Source organism: Seriola dumerili, unplaced genomic scaffold (assembly GCF_002260705.1).
Source record: "Seriola dumerili isolate Sdu_G_001 unplaced genomic scaffold, Sdu_1.0 BDQW01001298.1, whole genome shotgun sequence".
In the NCBI taxonomy this organism is placed as follows: Eukaryota; Metazoa; Chordata; class Actinopteri; order Carangiformes; family Carangidae; genus Seriola; species Seriola dumerili.
In genome coordinates, this window is record NW_019175553.1 from 286,943 (window position 1) to 304,684 (window position 17,742).

The window sequence follows — 17,742 nt, forward strand, 5'->3', positions numbered from 1 at the left end:
TCTGTGGATGAAAAAGATTATGTGTAATTTTAAGAATTTTTGACACAGCAATAGAATTTACTTTTTTCTTTTTACATTTTTATATACAGGTTACTGGTAATCCTTATGTTTTTATTCTTGATATTTTCACGTTTAGAAGGTGTATTTGTTTCTTACTATTTGATCTTTTTAATATTCCATACTAGATGATGTGCTAAAAGGGTAATGGGAAATAATAATGAGAATAATTATAATAATACGAATAACAATGTTTGTATTTAATTTTTTTATGTCCTTGACCATTGATTGTTGGTATCCATTGACATCTGTTTATTGCTGTGACCTGTATTTTTAATATCTGTCTGTAAACCAATTTTTCCAGCTAAATAATAATAAAGTTTTTGTTTGAGGAAAAACCGCTAAATCTAACCACAAATCTGTTTTGTTGTTGTTGAACATAACTCATAAATGTACCTTCACTGTAACTTCTATTTCCGTGGGTGAAGAACGCAGCATGAAGACCCCTCTAACTGTCAGCCAATGGCTGTGTAGAGTGGGCGGGGTTAAATAAACTCGCCGACCCTTGCCCTTGCTGTCTGTGGACAGAGAATCGTACTCATTTGACAAACTCGCTTGGTTCACAGTCTTCGTGCGTGTTTTCTTAATAAACTGACGCTGTTTAACATTTCCCGCCATAACATCGGAGCCGCCGAGCGCGAGGTCAAGAGCTGTCACCTCCGCTCGTGCCCCCACCTGAGCTGTCAGCAGAGCAGGGGCAGGTGGAGGAGGCTGCGGCTGTTTGAGACGCTGTCGAGGTGACGGGTTTATTAACACACGATCAGAAGACAACAAATGAGACAATGTGCCTCCATTTTTCCGTAAAATAAATTAAAAACAGCAGGATATAAATAGATTTTCGACTTGATTTCAGTCGGCGCAACCTTTTTTTAGCTCAACGACACGAATGTGACAACTGACATGCTTAACTGACACTCGTGGCAAATGAAAGATCAAGTAGGGACGTTAAAAATGCCTCTGTCAAACAAACTGTTTAGTGTTTTTATTTTTATTCCGTTGACAGATGAGAGAACAAAGGGAACCTATCCACATGTCCCCGTTACAGGGCCCCCACCGCAGCCCTAGGTCTCATTGGCTAGCGCCTTCCTACAACACGACGAATCGCGTTTCGCGACACTGAGAAAACCTAACGTCGGTTCCTGTGATTGGCCCAAACGTTTGGCGCCTCTTGAATCTGCTGCAGCCGTAGTGGGCGGTGAGTGTGAGACGGTGAGCAGTTTGAACCGTAGCAGCGCCGAGGCGGAAACATTGAAATTGTTTCAAAATTGACAGGCAGGGTGAAATTAAACTGTGTGATTCCCATCCACAAACGCTCCGTCTTAACTGCTAAAGCCAGACCTAAAGTGGGGGGGACGGCATATTCTTCTGGTTGCCGACTCTGGGTACGTAAAGCCGGTGTCGCGCAAAGTGAATCGCTCCCTCCTCCTGAGCTAACTGCTAACTAGCCGACGAGCTAACGTTACAGCTAGCCGGAACACGGAGCCAGCTAATCCCGAACACAAAGGACGACTTTGCCCGTGTTTGTCATATCGATCCCGAATAACTCCATTGAATGAGGACTGACCCTCCTGTGCAGGTAAGGGCAGCTGTCAATGTCGCTATCTTTATTTCCAGCGCTTTTGTTGCGATTCAAATGGCCCGGGTTTGTTCTTGATGCTTTGTGGATGCCTCAATCTTTGTTAACTAACCAACTGTTAGCTAGCTCGCCGGGATTTCGTGCCAAATTTTGTATGCCTGTCAGAATTGATTCCCCAACTTTTTATAGCGCAGTTACAGGGAGGAAAACGTTTATGACAAAGTGTAAACTAAGACTTGTGGATGAGCCACATTCCCCTATATTTTGGACCATGGTGAAATGGTTTGTTTGCGAGGGGAAACCCTTTTTTTTTTTTTTTTTAAGGTGGTGGAGGGGGGGAGGGCTACACAAAGTTGGCACGACATCGGCAAGCTATCGGTAGCTTTAGGCTTGCTTGTTATTTTGTAGCTAGCTCACCCAGTGATCGCCAACCCAAATTAAGCTATTTCTGGACGTTGCTGTACATGTTGTTGCTTGCAGTGTATAGTTGTAGTGTATAGTAGTATACACAAGACAGTGTTGGGAAGTAACTGAACATTTACTCAAGTAATGTACTGTACAGTCCAAAACTCTCAGTTTACAAAGATATTCAACAGAGAAAAGCACCAAATCCTCACAATTGAGAAACTTGAACCAGCAAATGTTTTGCAGTTTTGATTGAAAAATGACCAAAAACAAGTATTTGATAATCAAAATAGTTGACAAGTAATCGATTACTTGTGGCAGCGCTAAATGTATATATTGTCATAACCCAGCTCAAGGCTGGACAAAGGAGGGAAGACCACACCTGAGTAATTACTAAAAATAAGTTTATTTCACAGACCTAAAAAGGGAAATCAGTCTAAAGGCAAAACAAAAAGCAAAACGAAACAGGGTGGAAACCAGTGAACAGACTGGCTGACTGCCACCAGTGTATATAGTGCAGCCAGTCCAGGTGAGCTGAAGCCTCCTGATAGCTGAACTCCACCCATCAGGCTCCTGCAGGGAGAGGCCTGATCAGAGAGGGTCGTCACATTCCCCCCTCATAAGAGTGGTTCCGCCACGCACCCCGAAACTGGGAAAACAATGTTGGCAAGTTACATTTAAAAGCTTCATTCCACACCGAAAGTTATTTTGTTTCTCTTCCCTGTTGAACAAAGAAGTTGAAATCCATGTCAAATACCAAAAGTACACATCCCACCAATCCCTGCCAGAAACCTCATCCATACTGCAGGTTCCTCCAGCCTGTCCACCCTCAAGCATCTGCAACCTTGGTACCATAGGAAGCATCTTTAAGACTAGAAAGGGAGACAGGCCAGATTATGGTAGATATGAGCAGAGGTAAAAGGCAGAACAGAACCATGTAGGACAGTGCACTAGACAATTGTGTGTGTCTGTCAAGGTCAACTCCCTGACTCCACAACACCAAAGACAATGCATCCGGACAGTGTCTGTGTCAAGGCCCAATCCCTGACCACATGACAACAAACTGGGAAGGTAACCAACCCCCATCATTAAACAAACCTAATACAAAAGTACTTATTCACTGAAAACCAGTGGGTCCAGAAAGTCCCAACTATACAGTTACCCCCAGGAAGCCATGGATGTGATCCTGAGCATATAGCTCTGCCCACTGTCACCGCACCAAAACCTAATTCGGAAAAACTCATGTAACCAAATGGACACCTTAAACCAACACAATGCACAACGGAGTAACATGTTTCAACCAAAACAGAGACAAGAACGACTAAAATAATGCTCTCCCCTCAAAAGAAAAAAAACAAAACAAAAAACACTGCTTCCCAGATTAATTTGAACAAGGAAGCAGATGAAACCACACCAAAGCACCAAATGCCTACATACTAATTGGTGAACCCCCATTGCCACAGGGGGTAGCACAATACAAACCAAACTAGGTCAAATGACCACAGAGAATAAGCTTCATCATACCAAACTACTTTATCCCAGACGAGCCTCCAATTTGTCACAACATGGCTCGAGGCTGGACAAAGGAGGGAAGATCACACATGAGTTATAAGTAAAAATATATTAAAAAAAACCAAACAGGGTGGAAACTGAGAGAGACAGACTGGCTGACTGCCACCAGCTTTTATAGTGCAGCCAGTCCAGGTGAGCTGAATCCTCCTGATGACCGAACTCCACCCATCAGGCTCCTGCAGGGAGAGGCATGATCGGAGAGGGTCGTCAAAATATGAGATTCTGAAATGGGCTAATAGGCGATTCTTCCCAACGAGTACTTTTACTTTTGGTACTTTTAAATGCATGAGTATTTCTACACCGTCTTATTAATACTTTTATATAAGTAAAAGATCAGAGTACTTCTTCCACCAATGATGACATGTGAGAGACGGTCCATTATTGAATGAAAAGAGATGATTGACACTTAACACATCGATGTCAGCGTCACTGTAACATGTTGGTCACTTAAGGGAAGATTTTCTCACATATCACAGTGAAGTCATGTTAAACCAGCCACATGTTGAGAAGGAGATTCATATACATACAATCAGGTGGCAGTTTAAAGTACACCAAGGTTACTTTAGTAAATTCTACCGTCATGAAAGTTGTCATTCACTTTTATTGACTGTTTTAGATGGGTGATTGAACTTTATGGTAATTTTGGAGGCTGTTGTTTGTGGTGTTACTGAGGTGGTTATAATGAGAGTAGCCTATATATTAATAGCTATGTCCCTGTAAGATCTTATTGGCAGATGAGGATATACTGAAACTCTGTAATCTTAATTCAGTTGGTGCTTGGAGGATTAAATATGGCAAAATGTGTTGTATCAGTCCAAATCTCCACACGTCACAATGTGACAGATAGCTTACCAGCATGTCTCCATGACAGCTGTCTGACATGTCTAATCGAAAGTGTGAGATTTGAGTCAGACTGGCCAAGCTGGGAGGCAGCGACTCACGCTGACTACCGGGGTGACAGATGGATCTTGTAGCTACACATGGACAAAACAACTGTTGCAGTTTACACAAAGAGTCATGAAAGAACATAAGAGTGAACACTTCCTGCTCAACTTCCCCAAGTGAACAGCAGACTTGGCAAAAGGGTCAGGAAAATCCTGTCACCTGCATTTAAACCATCTTCAATGTCAGCATTTGAACAAAAGTGGGAACTGAATACAAGTTGTTTTTATATGTTGTTCCTGTGTCTCTTTAAGCCAGCCTACTCTCAGACATCTGAATTACAGCCCTTCTTTCTCTGCATTTCAAAGAGAAAACAAAGTGGCAGTTAAGTCTGATTATTGGACTTGATCTTTTTATAAGGTGATCTGGGGACACCACACTGCTGTGTAGACATGTGTACTTAGAAATTTAAGTCCAAATTCAACCAGAATGATTTTACGAAATGACAAGAAAAAGATCTTGCACACTGTCCAAAAGATTCAAGAGATGTTAATTTACACAGTTTATGAGGTAATTTTTCCTCTTCAGAGTTGTGATCTGTGTGGTGGTATCAGGAGCCAGTTTGTGCCTCATCTAATTACTTACGCATGGTTTATTATGTCGCAGTCACAGATGCTGTATAAACCACCGTTCTGTTCTCCTGTACTCTTTTAAACCAAAGGAAGATGGCAGTTTGAGATTACATCCTAATTTCTTTGCTTTTTCTTATTTGATGCAAAACAGAAATATATTTCATATATTCTGATACAGCATTTTGTCTTTGGTGTTGTGCTGTACAAATCCACCGTCTAGATATTTAACTCCAGGCTGGTGCTCTTTGTGAAACATGTTAAAAATCTATTACTGTGCAGCAAACACTATCGATCGTACCAGCAAGATAAAAGTGTCTTTGAGGATTATAGACGTATCCTCCAAAAACACAATAACTTCTGTCTAATGACATGCCAGGCTTCTGAAGTTTGGCTTGTCCTTGGGGAGAAAACTGGCTTGTATCTACAAGTGGAAGATGATTATCAATGCAAAAGTCTCAAATATTTCAGCATTGACTATATGAAAGGCTAGAGCGAATCAAAAGCAGGACCTCAGGCGGTCATGGAATTGGTTTCTTTATGTGTCAGCCTCACAGTGTGGGCTAAAACGATAAGTCGTGGCAAAGAGTGAAAATACGTGGATGCATTCATTGTGTAGAAACCTTCGTCTTCTTCTGTTTAGCTGCAGGTTGATCATGGTGCTCACAGGGAAGCGGTCGGAGAAAGGTCCTGCTTGCTGGAAGAGGAGGGTGAAGTCTGAGTACATGAGGCTCCGGCAGCTCAAACGCTTCAGACGGGCCGACGAGGTCAAGGTTAGTCCACGCACAGACCTTCGCACACACACTGCAGATATTTGGGGAAGTCGACGCCCATCTACATCATTCAACGATAATAGAATGATAGAAACAACAATAGGAAGTTCTCACCAGCCAAAATACTGGTACAAATGATTGTTGTTGTTGGTGCTGAACGACCTCAGCAGCGTCCCGTCAGATTTTGGTGCTTTCTGGCAGTTGTCTGATCCTGATACGTCTCTTTGTCTTTTATTCTTTACAGTTGATTTAAACTTATTTTTAACTCTTACAGAGCATGTTCAACACCAATCGGCAGAAAATCATGGAGCGGACTGACATTCTGAACCAGGAGTGGAAGACCAGGCGAATCCAGCCTGTTCACATCATGACGTCTGTCAGCTCCTTAAGAGGCACCCGAGAGGTCAGCGGATTAAACTGACATGTAAAAAAAAGAAAAGAAAAGAAAAAGGTGTCTGTGAAGGTGTAGAGGAAGTGTTCTTACTCTTGTCTGTTGTTCTGTACAGTGTACGGTGGACAGCGGTTTCTCTGAGTTCCCCAGGCAGGTCATCCCCCTGAAGACACTCAACGCCGTGGCCTCGGTCCCGGTCATGTACTCGTGGTCACCGCTGCAGCAGAACTTCATGGTGCGTATCGACTTGTAATAGCTGCAAGTATTATTATAATAGTAATAAACTTTATTTCACATGAAAAGACATAAAATGAACATAAAAACAAGTTAAAAACATTGATGTAAAATGGAAAACTTTAAAAACTGTAAAATAAAATGATAAAATCAGACTTATAACAGCATTTAACAGAAGTTCAAAGTTGTGAGTGCCTCACTGTGTAGTGGAAAACATGGTGTAGAATGTAATTTATAGTATTTTTGTGTCTAGTTTGGTTGGGACGGTTTTCGCTCCAGCTGTTTCTGTGTGTTTAACGTTTGTTTTGTTGATTTTCGGCATCAGGTGGAGGACGAGACGGTGCTCCATAACATCCCCTACATGGGAGACGAGATCCTGGACCAGGATGGCACGTTCATAGAGGAGCTCATTAAGAACTACGACGGCAAAGTCCACGGAGACAGAGGTGAGGGACAGTGGACGCTGGGGTAAACAATACCTGTCGACAAGAACTTCTCATTGGATCGTAAATTTGTAGATGGTTTAATGAACTAAACGGTTTCGTAGTGGTGGGTCTATGAAGACATTTAATGCACGTCTTGTGTTGGCGCAGAGTGCGGCTTCATCAACGACGAGATCTTCGTGGAGTTGGTCAACGCTCTGTCACAGTACAGCGACAACGAGGACGACGACGAGGAGGAAGAGCAGGACTTCAAGGTCGACAAGATGGAGCTGTGTGACGGCAAGGAGCACCCGGAGGACCCCCACAAGGACGGGCTCATGAACAGCGAGAGTGAGTCCGTCTGCCGACATTTGTAGAAAGCAGTGAAGCTATAAACCTGGGTGACTGACGCCGACCCCGTGGTTGTTTTTGTGCCCTGTGTGTCGTCTCCAGGCCGAACCAGCAATGACAGCAGCAAGAAGTTTCCCTCCGACAAGATTTTCGAAGCCATCTCCTCCATGTTCCCCGACAAGGGCTCCACCGAGGAGCTCAAAGAGAAGTTAGTGGGTTTTTCTTTGTATCAGATTGTGTTTGTCTTGTGACGGCAACAGAGGGACAGATTCTTTTATATGAATAAAGTCAACAATAATAATAATAATATTAATAATACAACAGCCAATCAGGAGCAGCAGCCAAACAGAGTTTTTTTTTTAACTTTCTGCAGAACAAATACTATGAATTAGAGCCAGACTGGTACATTTAGTTATTGTAATTATGTTCTATAGGCTGTATTTTCTTTATATTCATCTTATTTTTCTTTCAATCTGAAGGAGAAATAACTTACACACATTAAATCTGAATTTACAGATATGTTGTGAGTCTTGTGGTGGAAATATCTCCTTATTTCAAAGGAAGATGTCCGCACACAGACGTCTGATCAGCAACATGATTTGCAGATGTTTTTGTCCTAAAAATTGTTGTTTACAAAACACTGATTCTTCTAAGTGTGACTCCATTGTTAGGAGAGAGCAGGTGTTTCCTCTTCACATGGAAGTGAGTCTTGTTTACTCCCTTTATATAAATGTGATGTGTCCCAATTCTCTAAGTATAGACCAGGAGGACGATGATGGGCTTGTTTGACAGGATGAATTATTCTCTTTCCACATCTGTAGAAGTGCATGTGTCTCCCAGTGAGGTTTGTCTCATCTTTGATTCTGTCTTTGTGTGTGTGTGTGTGTGTTTTAGGTACAAGGAGCTGACGGAGCAGCAGCTTCCCGGCGCGCTGCCACCCGAGTGTACACCGAACATCGACGGTCCCAACGCTCGCTCCGTGCAGCGCGAACAGAGCCTGCACTCCTTCCACACTCTGTTCTGCAGACGCTGCTTCAAATACGACTGCTTCCTCCACCGTAAGTACAAACATTTAAAGTTTAAAAAGTAAGGAAGCACTGATCTGATGTGCTGGACTGGTATCATGACCGTTCTTTGTCCCGGACTTTAATATCATATCGGGAGAGAAAACGCCGGATTGTCGGTGCAGCCACAATAAACGAAGGCCTCATATCGACACATCTCATGCGTCTAATGTCTCCTCCTTTTTTTAGCTTTCCACGCAACTCCAAACACCTACAAGCGCAAGAACTTGGAGAACCTGGTGGAGAGTAAACCCTGCGGCATCGACTGCCACATGTACCTGGTGCAGGTGAGTCACGAAGCATTCATTTAATATCACAGCAGTGGTAGTTAGAAAAATATGACTTCTGACTGACTGGCTTCTTAAATGTGAGATTTTGAGGCTTTTCCTCGTCACATGTGATAGAAACCTGAATATCTTTGGAGTTTGAACAGTTGGTCAGACTATATAAGACTTTTGAAGACGTTATAACAGACAATTTTCACTATTTTCTGTCACTTTATAGAAAAAACTATTCATTTATTACTCAAACAATAATCTGCAGATGAAATAATAGTGAAAATAATCATTAGTTGCAGCTGTAATCAATGTATCAGCGGCACTGACACTGTTGTTATTGTGTGATTACTCAGGATGGGATGGTGAGGGAATATCCTGCGGGTGTGGTCGCCGAGCGGGCCAAGACGCCTTCCAAACGCACGGTGGGCCGTCGCCGTGGACGACTGCCGAACAGCAACAGCCGGCCCAGCACCCCCACCGTTTCCTCGGAAACCAAAGACACAGACAGCGACCGCGAGGGCAGCAAAGAAGACGAGAGGGACAACGACAAAGACGACGAAGACAAGAAGGACGAGAACACCAGCAGCTCGGGTACAATCTCTCTCTCACTCATTATAGTAGGATCAGTTTTTCACTCGAACATGTAGGTTTCCTCAGTTAGAGGCTGAAGTGGGTCTTTAAAGGTGTTAATTTAGTTTTGAAAAGGTAAGTTAGACCAAAGAAAGTTGAAGAAGCAACTGCAGTGTTTGAAATGTAGTTTTCACACGAGAGGAAGCGACAGACGTTCTGTCTCCCTCTCGACAACAAACCCAGACTTTCTTTTTAAAAGTTGAATGAGAAGAAGAAATCTCAGACCCTCGTCTTGAATTCGATACGAGAGAACTTGTCTTTCATGAACGAGGTGTTTCTCAGTCCCTGCAAACCTCAACCTGAATCCTCATGTCAGGGACTTCCTTTAGTTCCTGGAGTTCCTGCAGTGGAAACACACTGAATGATTATGTGTGTGTGTGTGTGTGTGTGTGTGTGTGTGTGTGTGTGCGCGCACAGAGGGTAACTCACGGTGTCAGACTCCAGTGAAGATGAAGCTGACCGGTGAGGCTGAAGCGGTGGAGTGGAGTGGAGCCGAAGCCTCTCTGTTCAGGGTTCTCATCGGGACGTACTACGACAACTACTGCGCCATCGCTCGGCTCATCGGCACCAAGACCTGCAGACAGGTGAGGCGTCAGTTGTAGTTTACACTGTTGTCTTTGCTTACAGGTAGTTTTAGGTTGTAATGACGACAGACACACACACAGTCTTAACTTTGTCGCCACGGCGTCCTGCAGGTTTACGAGTTCAGGGTGAAGGAGTCGAGCATCATCGCTCGGGCTCCCGCTGAAGACGAGGACACGCCGCCTAGAAAGAAGAAGAGGAAACACAGACTGTGGGCCACTCACTGCAGGAAGATCCAGCTGAAGAAAGGTCAGAGGTCACTCAGTCTGTGAAAGCGGGGAACTCTGTGTTGACCCGGTAACTGAATTGAAAACAAACCCATTTGACCTCCGTGTGTCTTCCATCCTCTCACAGATGGTTCGTCCAATCACGTGTATAACTACCAGCCATGTGACCACCCACGGCAGCCATGTGACTCCTCCTGCCCCTGCATCACCGCTCAAAACTTCTGTGAAAAGTTCTGCCAGTGCAGCTCAGAGTGTAAGAACGCAAACACTCACCTTTTATCGCAGAGGGAAAAAAAAAACATTTTGTTCAGTTGTTGAAGATTTTCTTCTCGGTGTCTAATGTTTCTGCTTCATGGACGCAGGTCAGAACCGTTTCCCGGGTTGTCGGTGCAAAGCCCAGTGTAACACCAAGCAGTGTCCCTGCTACCTGGCAGTGAGGGAGTGTGACCCCGACCTGTGCCTGACCTGCGGCGCTGCAGAACACTGGGACAGCAAGAACGTGTCCTGCAAGAACTGCTCCATCCAGAGAGGAGCCAAGAAGGTGACGCACACTCTTTCATCTGACTTTTTACTGAACACAAACATCTGCACGTTCAGGAGCAAAATATCCAGAACAGACCTTTAGCTCAAACACTACATTTCCCCTCCCTCCGTCTCTCAGCACCTGCTGCTGGCTCCGTCAGACGTGGCAGGATGGGGGATCTTCATCAAAGAGCCGGTCCAGAAGAACGAGTTCATCTCTGAGTACTGTGGAGAGGTAGGACCTCACTGTTTCTGTGCTGTCGACTGTCCGGGGTTAAAGGTGGAGAGTTTGTTACAGACATCTGACGACCTGCTGCCAACGGATAGTTTTGGATTCATTATCTCAAATTAAACTGTACAGCTGCAAAATTTAGATTCTATTTGATTAAAAAAAACCAAATCCAACCTTTCAGCTGCTTTTCTTTACTTTTGAAAGAACAAAATTAAGATTGTTTAGATGGATTCTGTTTGGCTGGAAAACTCTTAAAGTGTATTAAAGTACAGAGTTTTGCAAACAAAGTGTAAATAGAATAATAGAAGGTATAATAGAAAGGAAATCTAATCAAGTCTGATGAAGCAATTTTAAATACGATAAATAACTTGTGACGTCTGTCTTCGCAGATTATCTCTCAGGATGAAGCAGACCGCAGAGGCAAGGTCTACGACAAATACATGTGCAGCTTCCTCTTCAACCTCAACAATGGTAACACACACACGCACTCACACACAGTTTCAAGGTGTCTACAGAATAGATAAATGTCTGTATTTGAAATCTGAATCTAAAGAGTCTGAAAGACTTCTACAGCTTCAAAGGTGATAATTTGCTGCTTTAAAAGAAGCAGGGAGCTGAGTGACTTACCGCCAGATAAAATCAGAGCAAGTGTGTGTCGGTTTCCCTCCAGGTGTTCAGCGTTTTTGTCTTTTCTCCTCAGACTTTGTTGTTGATGCCACGAGGAAAGGCAACAAGATCCGCTTTGCCAACCACTCTGTCAATCCTAACTGCTATGCAAAAGGTAAGAGGATGAGGATGATGATGGTGAAGTTCACGACACAAATGTCTCTGTGCTCACTCACCTGTCTGTGCTGTCTGCAGTGATGATGGTGAACGGGGATCACAGGATAGGGATCTTTGCCAAGAGAGCCATCCAGACTGGAGAGGAGCTCTTCTTCGACTACAGGTCAGTGACAAAGAGGGAGAAGATCGTGAACGTGAACGAGATACCTCGGGGAAACGTTCACGCCTTCATCAATCTGTCGAATATTCTCTTGATTGAACGTCCAAGTTGATTTAGTCAAATATCTTGTTTTGTTTACAGCTTCCATCTAAACAGTCTTAGAGTAGAAAAGCAGCTGAAATGTCGGATTCATTTAGAAATAAAGCTAACGAACACACCTCTGTCTGTGTCTCAGGTACAGCCAGGCTGACGCTCTGAAGTACGTCGGGATCGAGCGGGAGATGGAGATCGCCTGATTCTGACTTCTACCTCCTGTGGATCAGCGACACAAAGGCCTTACACACAATCACAAACAAACACACCTTCACTTCAGGAAATCCAGACGACTTGTCAAAATGCTAGAAAGCTTCAGGAAAACTGGGAATATTTGAAGCAGAATTTTGTTGCTGTTTTTTTTAAAACACTTTTCATATCTGTTTCTCATTTTTCTTCGTGTGATTTTTTTTTTTTTTTTTTTTTTCCTGTCAACAAATCTTCCACTTCTGTCGGGCCGGGAGTTTCGGCTCCATAAATCTTCCCTCAGCTGAAGGTGCCGATCACCTACGAACTGACTCGTCTGTCGTTTTTTAAGATTTCTGTACATTACGTGTTCCACAGTGTGTCTGTAAAACTGGCTTTTCAATTCAAGCTTCAGGGACCAAAATCCTCCACCAGCCGCTTTCACACAGCTGACTGCACTCTGTTTGTACCGCGCCCGTGTGCGGCCACCTGTGGGTCAGGTGTGTGTGTCTTTTTTTTTTTTTATATACAGTGTGAACTGAACCAGAGCGCCACATCACTGTCTGTCTGTCAAACAGGAGGGCGTCCACAAAGCAGTGTCACACCAGATCTGACGAGGAGCGTTAACACTTTAACACGTGATGTTTTCTGATTAGATTCAAGCTGAAACGATCAGTCACTCTGCAACAATTTAGAGTTATTTAAGTCGCTGGATTTTCTGTTTTTCTGATGTGACAGGAAACTGGAATCTTTAGGTTTTGGACGGTTGAATGTACAAAACGCTAAAGCAGCTATTATCAATAATCTTCTTTAGCATTTAGCAGCTAACGAGCCAGATGTTTCCTTCAGGAGCTGGTGGAGACCAAACAGAGATAACAGATGGAATATTGGACTTAGATTCATCAGGTCACACAAACACGACTCCACATGAAGGATATTGTTGCTGTGTAACTGCTGGATGTGGAAATTAACAACTGCTTGTTAGTAAGTTCACCACATCAGTGTTTCTTCTGCCCCCAAGTGGCTTCCTGAGTTATTACAGGAAGTCTAAAGGAGCATTTTTCACTCTTTTCCTACTAAGACAAGCGAGAATCGATCTGCAGGTTAATCGTTAATGTAAATAATCACTTGTTGCACAACTGTTTGATTTTGTGTAGAAGCTAAGTGAGAACAATATACATATATTTTAGAAACTTTATATAATCAAACAAAATCAAACTGTGGCTTTAGATGACGCCTGCAACTAATTTTTTTAATCAATTTAATAATTTTCTTAGTTGATCGTTTCATCCTTTGGCCCTAAGGGGCAGAAAATAGTTAATTAATTAATTAATTAATTAATAATCCCCATCATATTTTCCCAGAGTTCTGTTTGGTCCGATCAGCTGCCCGAAACCCAGAGATTCAGTTCAGTGATGTGAAACAGAGAAAAACAGGAAAACGTCACAGTGGAGAAACTGAAACCAGACGATATTTTGGCATTTCTGCCTGATAATTATATATATAATTAATTGTTAATTAAAACAGTTGTTTGTTCATTTTCTGTCAGTTGGTTGTTGCAGCTCTAGACTCGGATATACTCATGTTAAAAAAAATATATATATATATATCATATATATCATGGCATCAGTTCTGGTCTTCATCAGATCCGGTCTCTGGTCTCCGGACACAAATCTTCCACTTCTTGTCATTTCCAAAAGTAATTTCTCCAATTTAAAATCTAAACTTATTTTCAGGCAGGATGGGAACTGTTTTTTTTTTTTTTTTTAAGCTTTTACTGATTTATTTTAAAATGTGAAGAAGGAAGAAACAACGAAAAACAATGTGATAAAAGCCGAGAAGTGACGGTGGTGAACAGTGAGGGGGAAACAGGAAATGTTCTGTTTTGAGCTCCTCGTGACGCTTCACAGCAAACTGAGAATCCTGTAAATCCCACCTCTGAAAACAACAGTCTGTGTTTGCTTTATTTTCCTGGATCTGGACCTGACTCTGCTTTGTGACGCTGCTTCAGGTGCTAACGCTTCAGAAACCTCCACCACAACAGGAAGCTCAACAGACAGACAGGTGAACCTTTGCTTCTGGTCGTGGTTGAAGTGTCCTGAATATCTGAGCGGCGGTGCTTTCTACCAAACCCAGACTGATACCGATGAAGGTTTTCATTCATGTCTGACGCTCTGCTGTCTCTCCTCTCGTCTGTTGTAGTTCCTGTTTTCCTCAGCAGCTCTGTGCTCCGCTCGTCCTCCAGTCCAGGTTATTTCCTGCAGCTCTGCCTCAGATCAGGTTGTCGTTCAGTCATTCGAGTTTTCGTCTGATGCAGCTGAAACTTTCCAGTTCATCTACTTTATAAAATCACTGACTTGTTGTTTGGGCTATGAAGTGTTCAAAAACAAAAAGTGGAAAACGCCCATCACAGGTCTGACAGCCTGAGGAGACGTCTTCAAATCTCACGTTTGAGAAGCCAGAAACGGCAAATGTTGAATGATTTATCTCTGATTTCTTATAATTAATCACCAAAACTGTTAATTTTTCTGTTTATGTGGTCGAAAGCTCAGGAACAAAGTTTAAAATGAACTCCTCAAGCTTAAATTTGTTATTAATTTTAATTTATCACGATATAAAATAGTTCGTATCTTTGTCACCCTCTCCTAACGATATTAATTCAGATTTAATGAAACGTTAAATACAGTTTATAGGCAGACCAGGTGAAGTAGAGCTGCAGCTAACAGCTAATCTGTAGATTGTTGAGGTGATTGATAATCAATAACATGATCTTCAGATATTTAGTTTTGTCTAGTTTCAGTGATCTCTAACAGAGAAGCTGGAAACAACATTTCTTTATAAAAACTAATGATTAATTATCTTTTAATCGGTGAAATATTGATTAACTGACTAATTGTTTGAGCCCTGAGGTGAACACCTGCCCAGGTACCTGGACCGGACTCTGGAGTCGAGCACAGTGAAGGCGCGATGGGAAAACTTTTCTCTTAAAAGGTGTTTGTTGATGTTGAACCAGTTATTTCCCGCTCTCTGCTGTGCCTTGAGTCCTTAACCCGATCGCCCGCCACTTCCTGTCTGTAGATCAGCTGATTAACGGTGACCACTCTTAACTTTCTGCATGATGACGTTTTGACCCCACCCCCACCCCCACCCCCCCAACCAGAGGATCCTCTCTGACTCTGTAACTTCCTCGTCGTCGTGGTCGTCGTCCGTGCGGCGCTCCGTCGGACGACCTCAGATTACTGTACTGCCTCCTCCACGTGATGTCCAATCAGTTTGATGTTACCTTACTCGTGTTCGGAGCATTCCTCTTGTGAAATAAGCCTTTTAATAACGTACCAACAATCACACTTTGACTCTTGTATCTTCTCTGATGTGAACTCTGGTGCTTGCAAAGATGCCACAGACTCTCCGCCTGGTGTCTGACCGACTTGAAGCAATACCAGCCTCTCTCTTTTTTTGTTTTTTTGGGAATTTCTTCGCCCCTCATCTTCCTCCTGAGGAGACGTTCCTCTTCCTCTCCGCCTTCTTCGCTCTCCACCTGTAATTTATTACAAACAGAGGGACGTCTCGTGCTGTTGCGTTGTTGTCTGTGGTCGATGGACGAAAGACTTCGGGGGGGGGGGGGGGGGCTCCGGACCCTGACACCTGGTGCTTCACCTGCGGGTTCCTACACATCCTGAAATGTTTGGAGAATCAGCTCCAGGCGGGAAGACGCGTTTTAACTGTTAGTTCAGATTGTGTGACGTTTATGTGCATGAAAAAAAATGGGAACTATGATGTCCTGGTGACCAAAATGTGTGAATTTGTCAACAGAAATGTGTAGGAACCCCTTTTCTTTTTATTTTTTTTATTTTATTTTGAAGATCACAAACCTTCACTGCTGATTCATATGAGCCTTCCCATGTTTCTGACTTCCTCAAAGTGTTTGGGGATGTGACTGCATTTAAACATCCAGCGATTCTTGAAAAGAAGAAGCCAGAGCAGCTGTTTTCAGTCGGGAACTGACGTCCGGGTCTGAAATCAGCTGCTGTGGCGTTCCTCTAAAAGAATCAAAGAGTTGAGGTTTGGCTGCTGGATGATACAGAACCAGCAGCTTTGGTGAATCTCAAAGGTTCACGGTTGTGTGTCTGTGACTGGAGGGCTGGGTAACGGAAAACTCAGAAACAAAAGCCGACCTCTGGCGTCTCCAGATGTTTCTGAAAGTTTCTTTTTTGCTTATGAAGATCAGATAATGTGAGGAAAAGAAAAATTGAATTGATTCTTAAAATGGAGAAAAACAAATCCAGTGTTACCCGGCCCTCCCTCCCTCCCTCCCTGAATGCTAAACTGCAGGTTATTTATCGTTTCAGACGTCCGCCTGCGTTAACCCCTCACTCTTCTTGTCAAACCAGGACCACTTTTTCCTCCGATGACACAGGTGCTGATTTTGTAATGTTTACAGGGATTTTTGTTGTTCAAAGTGATGCAGATTAAAATATTATAAATGGAGTTTTTTGGTTTCAATTTGTTCTAACAGCGAGAGTCAGAGGTGAGAAGGAACCGGTCGTCAGAATGAAGTTAGTGTCACTGTAAAACAAACATACAATATAAGAATATCAATCTAAACCCAGTTAATTGAGAGAAGTTAGACTGTCTATTCACTATTTTATTAGAGTATAAGTATTATAGAATTATATTTTTCATACCTGTCCCTGTTATTCTAGATAATCCACAACATTTACTGCCAACAGTTTTCAGTGGAGACATTTCATCAGCAGAAAACGGGTCCAAACAAAAGTGCTGACAAAGTGATAATGCAAATTTTTATCAGATGTAATTTTAAAAGCTGTGAGAAGCACAAACTGTTCACCTACATTAACTGTGGTCAAAAGTGTCTGCATGAACAGACAGTAGCAAGGATGACACAAACAGACTTTAAAGGGATAGTTCGGGTTATTTTACAGACTAGCGGAGCGTTGTTATAGTGCACGGGGCCACTAGAAAACACTTATAAAAGCCCATTTAAACAATCCAATATCCGTTTAAATGTATACTTCATGTAGAATATATTTTCAGCAGTTTATCTTCCTGTAAAAACAGCACTTTTTTTGGAGTATAATGAAAAATTATTGCAAATGCAGATGAAACAGTACAGAGGCTGTCGGACTAGTTTTTGATGTTTTAACAAAATAGTATATTGTCTGAGGATCTTTCGTGACTCTGTTTTGTATTGTATGTGATGCGTTGGGGGTGGTCTGAATGTGGTCGGAGATCTGTATGAGGACTTTGGGACTGGTGTTAAAACTATGAAAATTGCATTTGTGTACATTTAGCTAATTTATTTAATTAGAATTTTATACTTAGCCTTGCAGTTCTAAATGTTTATTTTTTGGTATGCTAAGTATTATTCCTTAAGATAATTTGTACAAATAATTCTTCTAAATAAAGTTATGAACAAACAAAACAAAAAATGTATTCCTACCACGAGCGCACTGTACCTTGCGCCGCAGGTGCAGGTTGGCGAATGAATCAGAAAGCGGAGTAATACAGTGCGCTTGTGCGTAGGAATACGGTAGTTAAGCGGTTAAAAAAAAGTAGTGCCAATGTAAAGTATTGAAAATATTCAACATGAAGCTACATTCAAACCGATGTTGGATTGTTTCAGTTGGTGTTTTTATACGTGTCTTAGCAACACGTCGCTCTGCTCGTCTGCC

The 17,742-nt window shown here is 42.6% G+C and overlaps 1 protein-coding gene across 1 annotated transcript; it reads left to right on the forward strand.

The window, feature by feature from the left end:
- The first annotated feature begins 1,550 nt into the window (after positions 1-1,550).
- Positions 1,551-12,148, forward strand: ezh2 (enhancer of zeste 2 polycomb repressive complex 2 subunit). Its single transcript, XM_022767759.1, has 19 exons — positions 1,551-1,633; positions 5,765-5,894; positions 6,169-6,297; positions 6,401-6,520; positions 6,845-6,965; positions 7,113-7,275; positions 7,414-7,500; positions 8,187-8,350; positions 8,546-8,637; positions 8,988-9,225; positions 9,682-9,848; positions 9,960-10,095; positions 10,201-10,326; positions 10,436-10,614; positions 10,735-10,830; positions 11,217-11,298; positions 11,528-11,608; positions 11,689-11,773; positions 12,006-12,148. Exons 2-19 carry the CDS (start codon positions 5,778-5,780, stop codon positions 12,064-12,066), a joined length of 2,244 nt encoding a protein of 747 aa, XP_022623480.1. The 5' UTR covers positions 1,551-1,633; positions 5,765-5,777; the 3' UTR covers positions 12,067-12,148.
- The last annotated feature ends 5,594 nt before the right edge of the window (positions 12,149-17,742 follow it).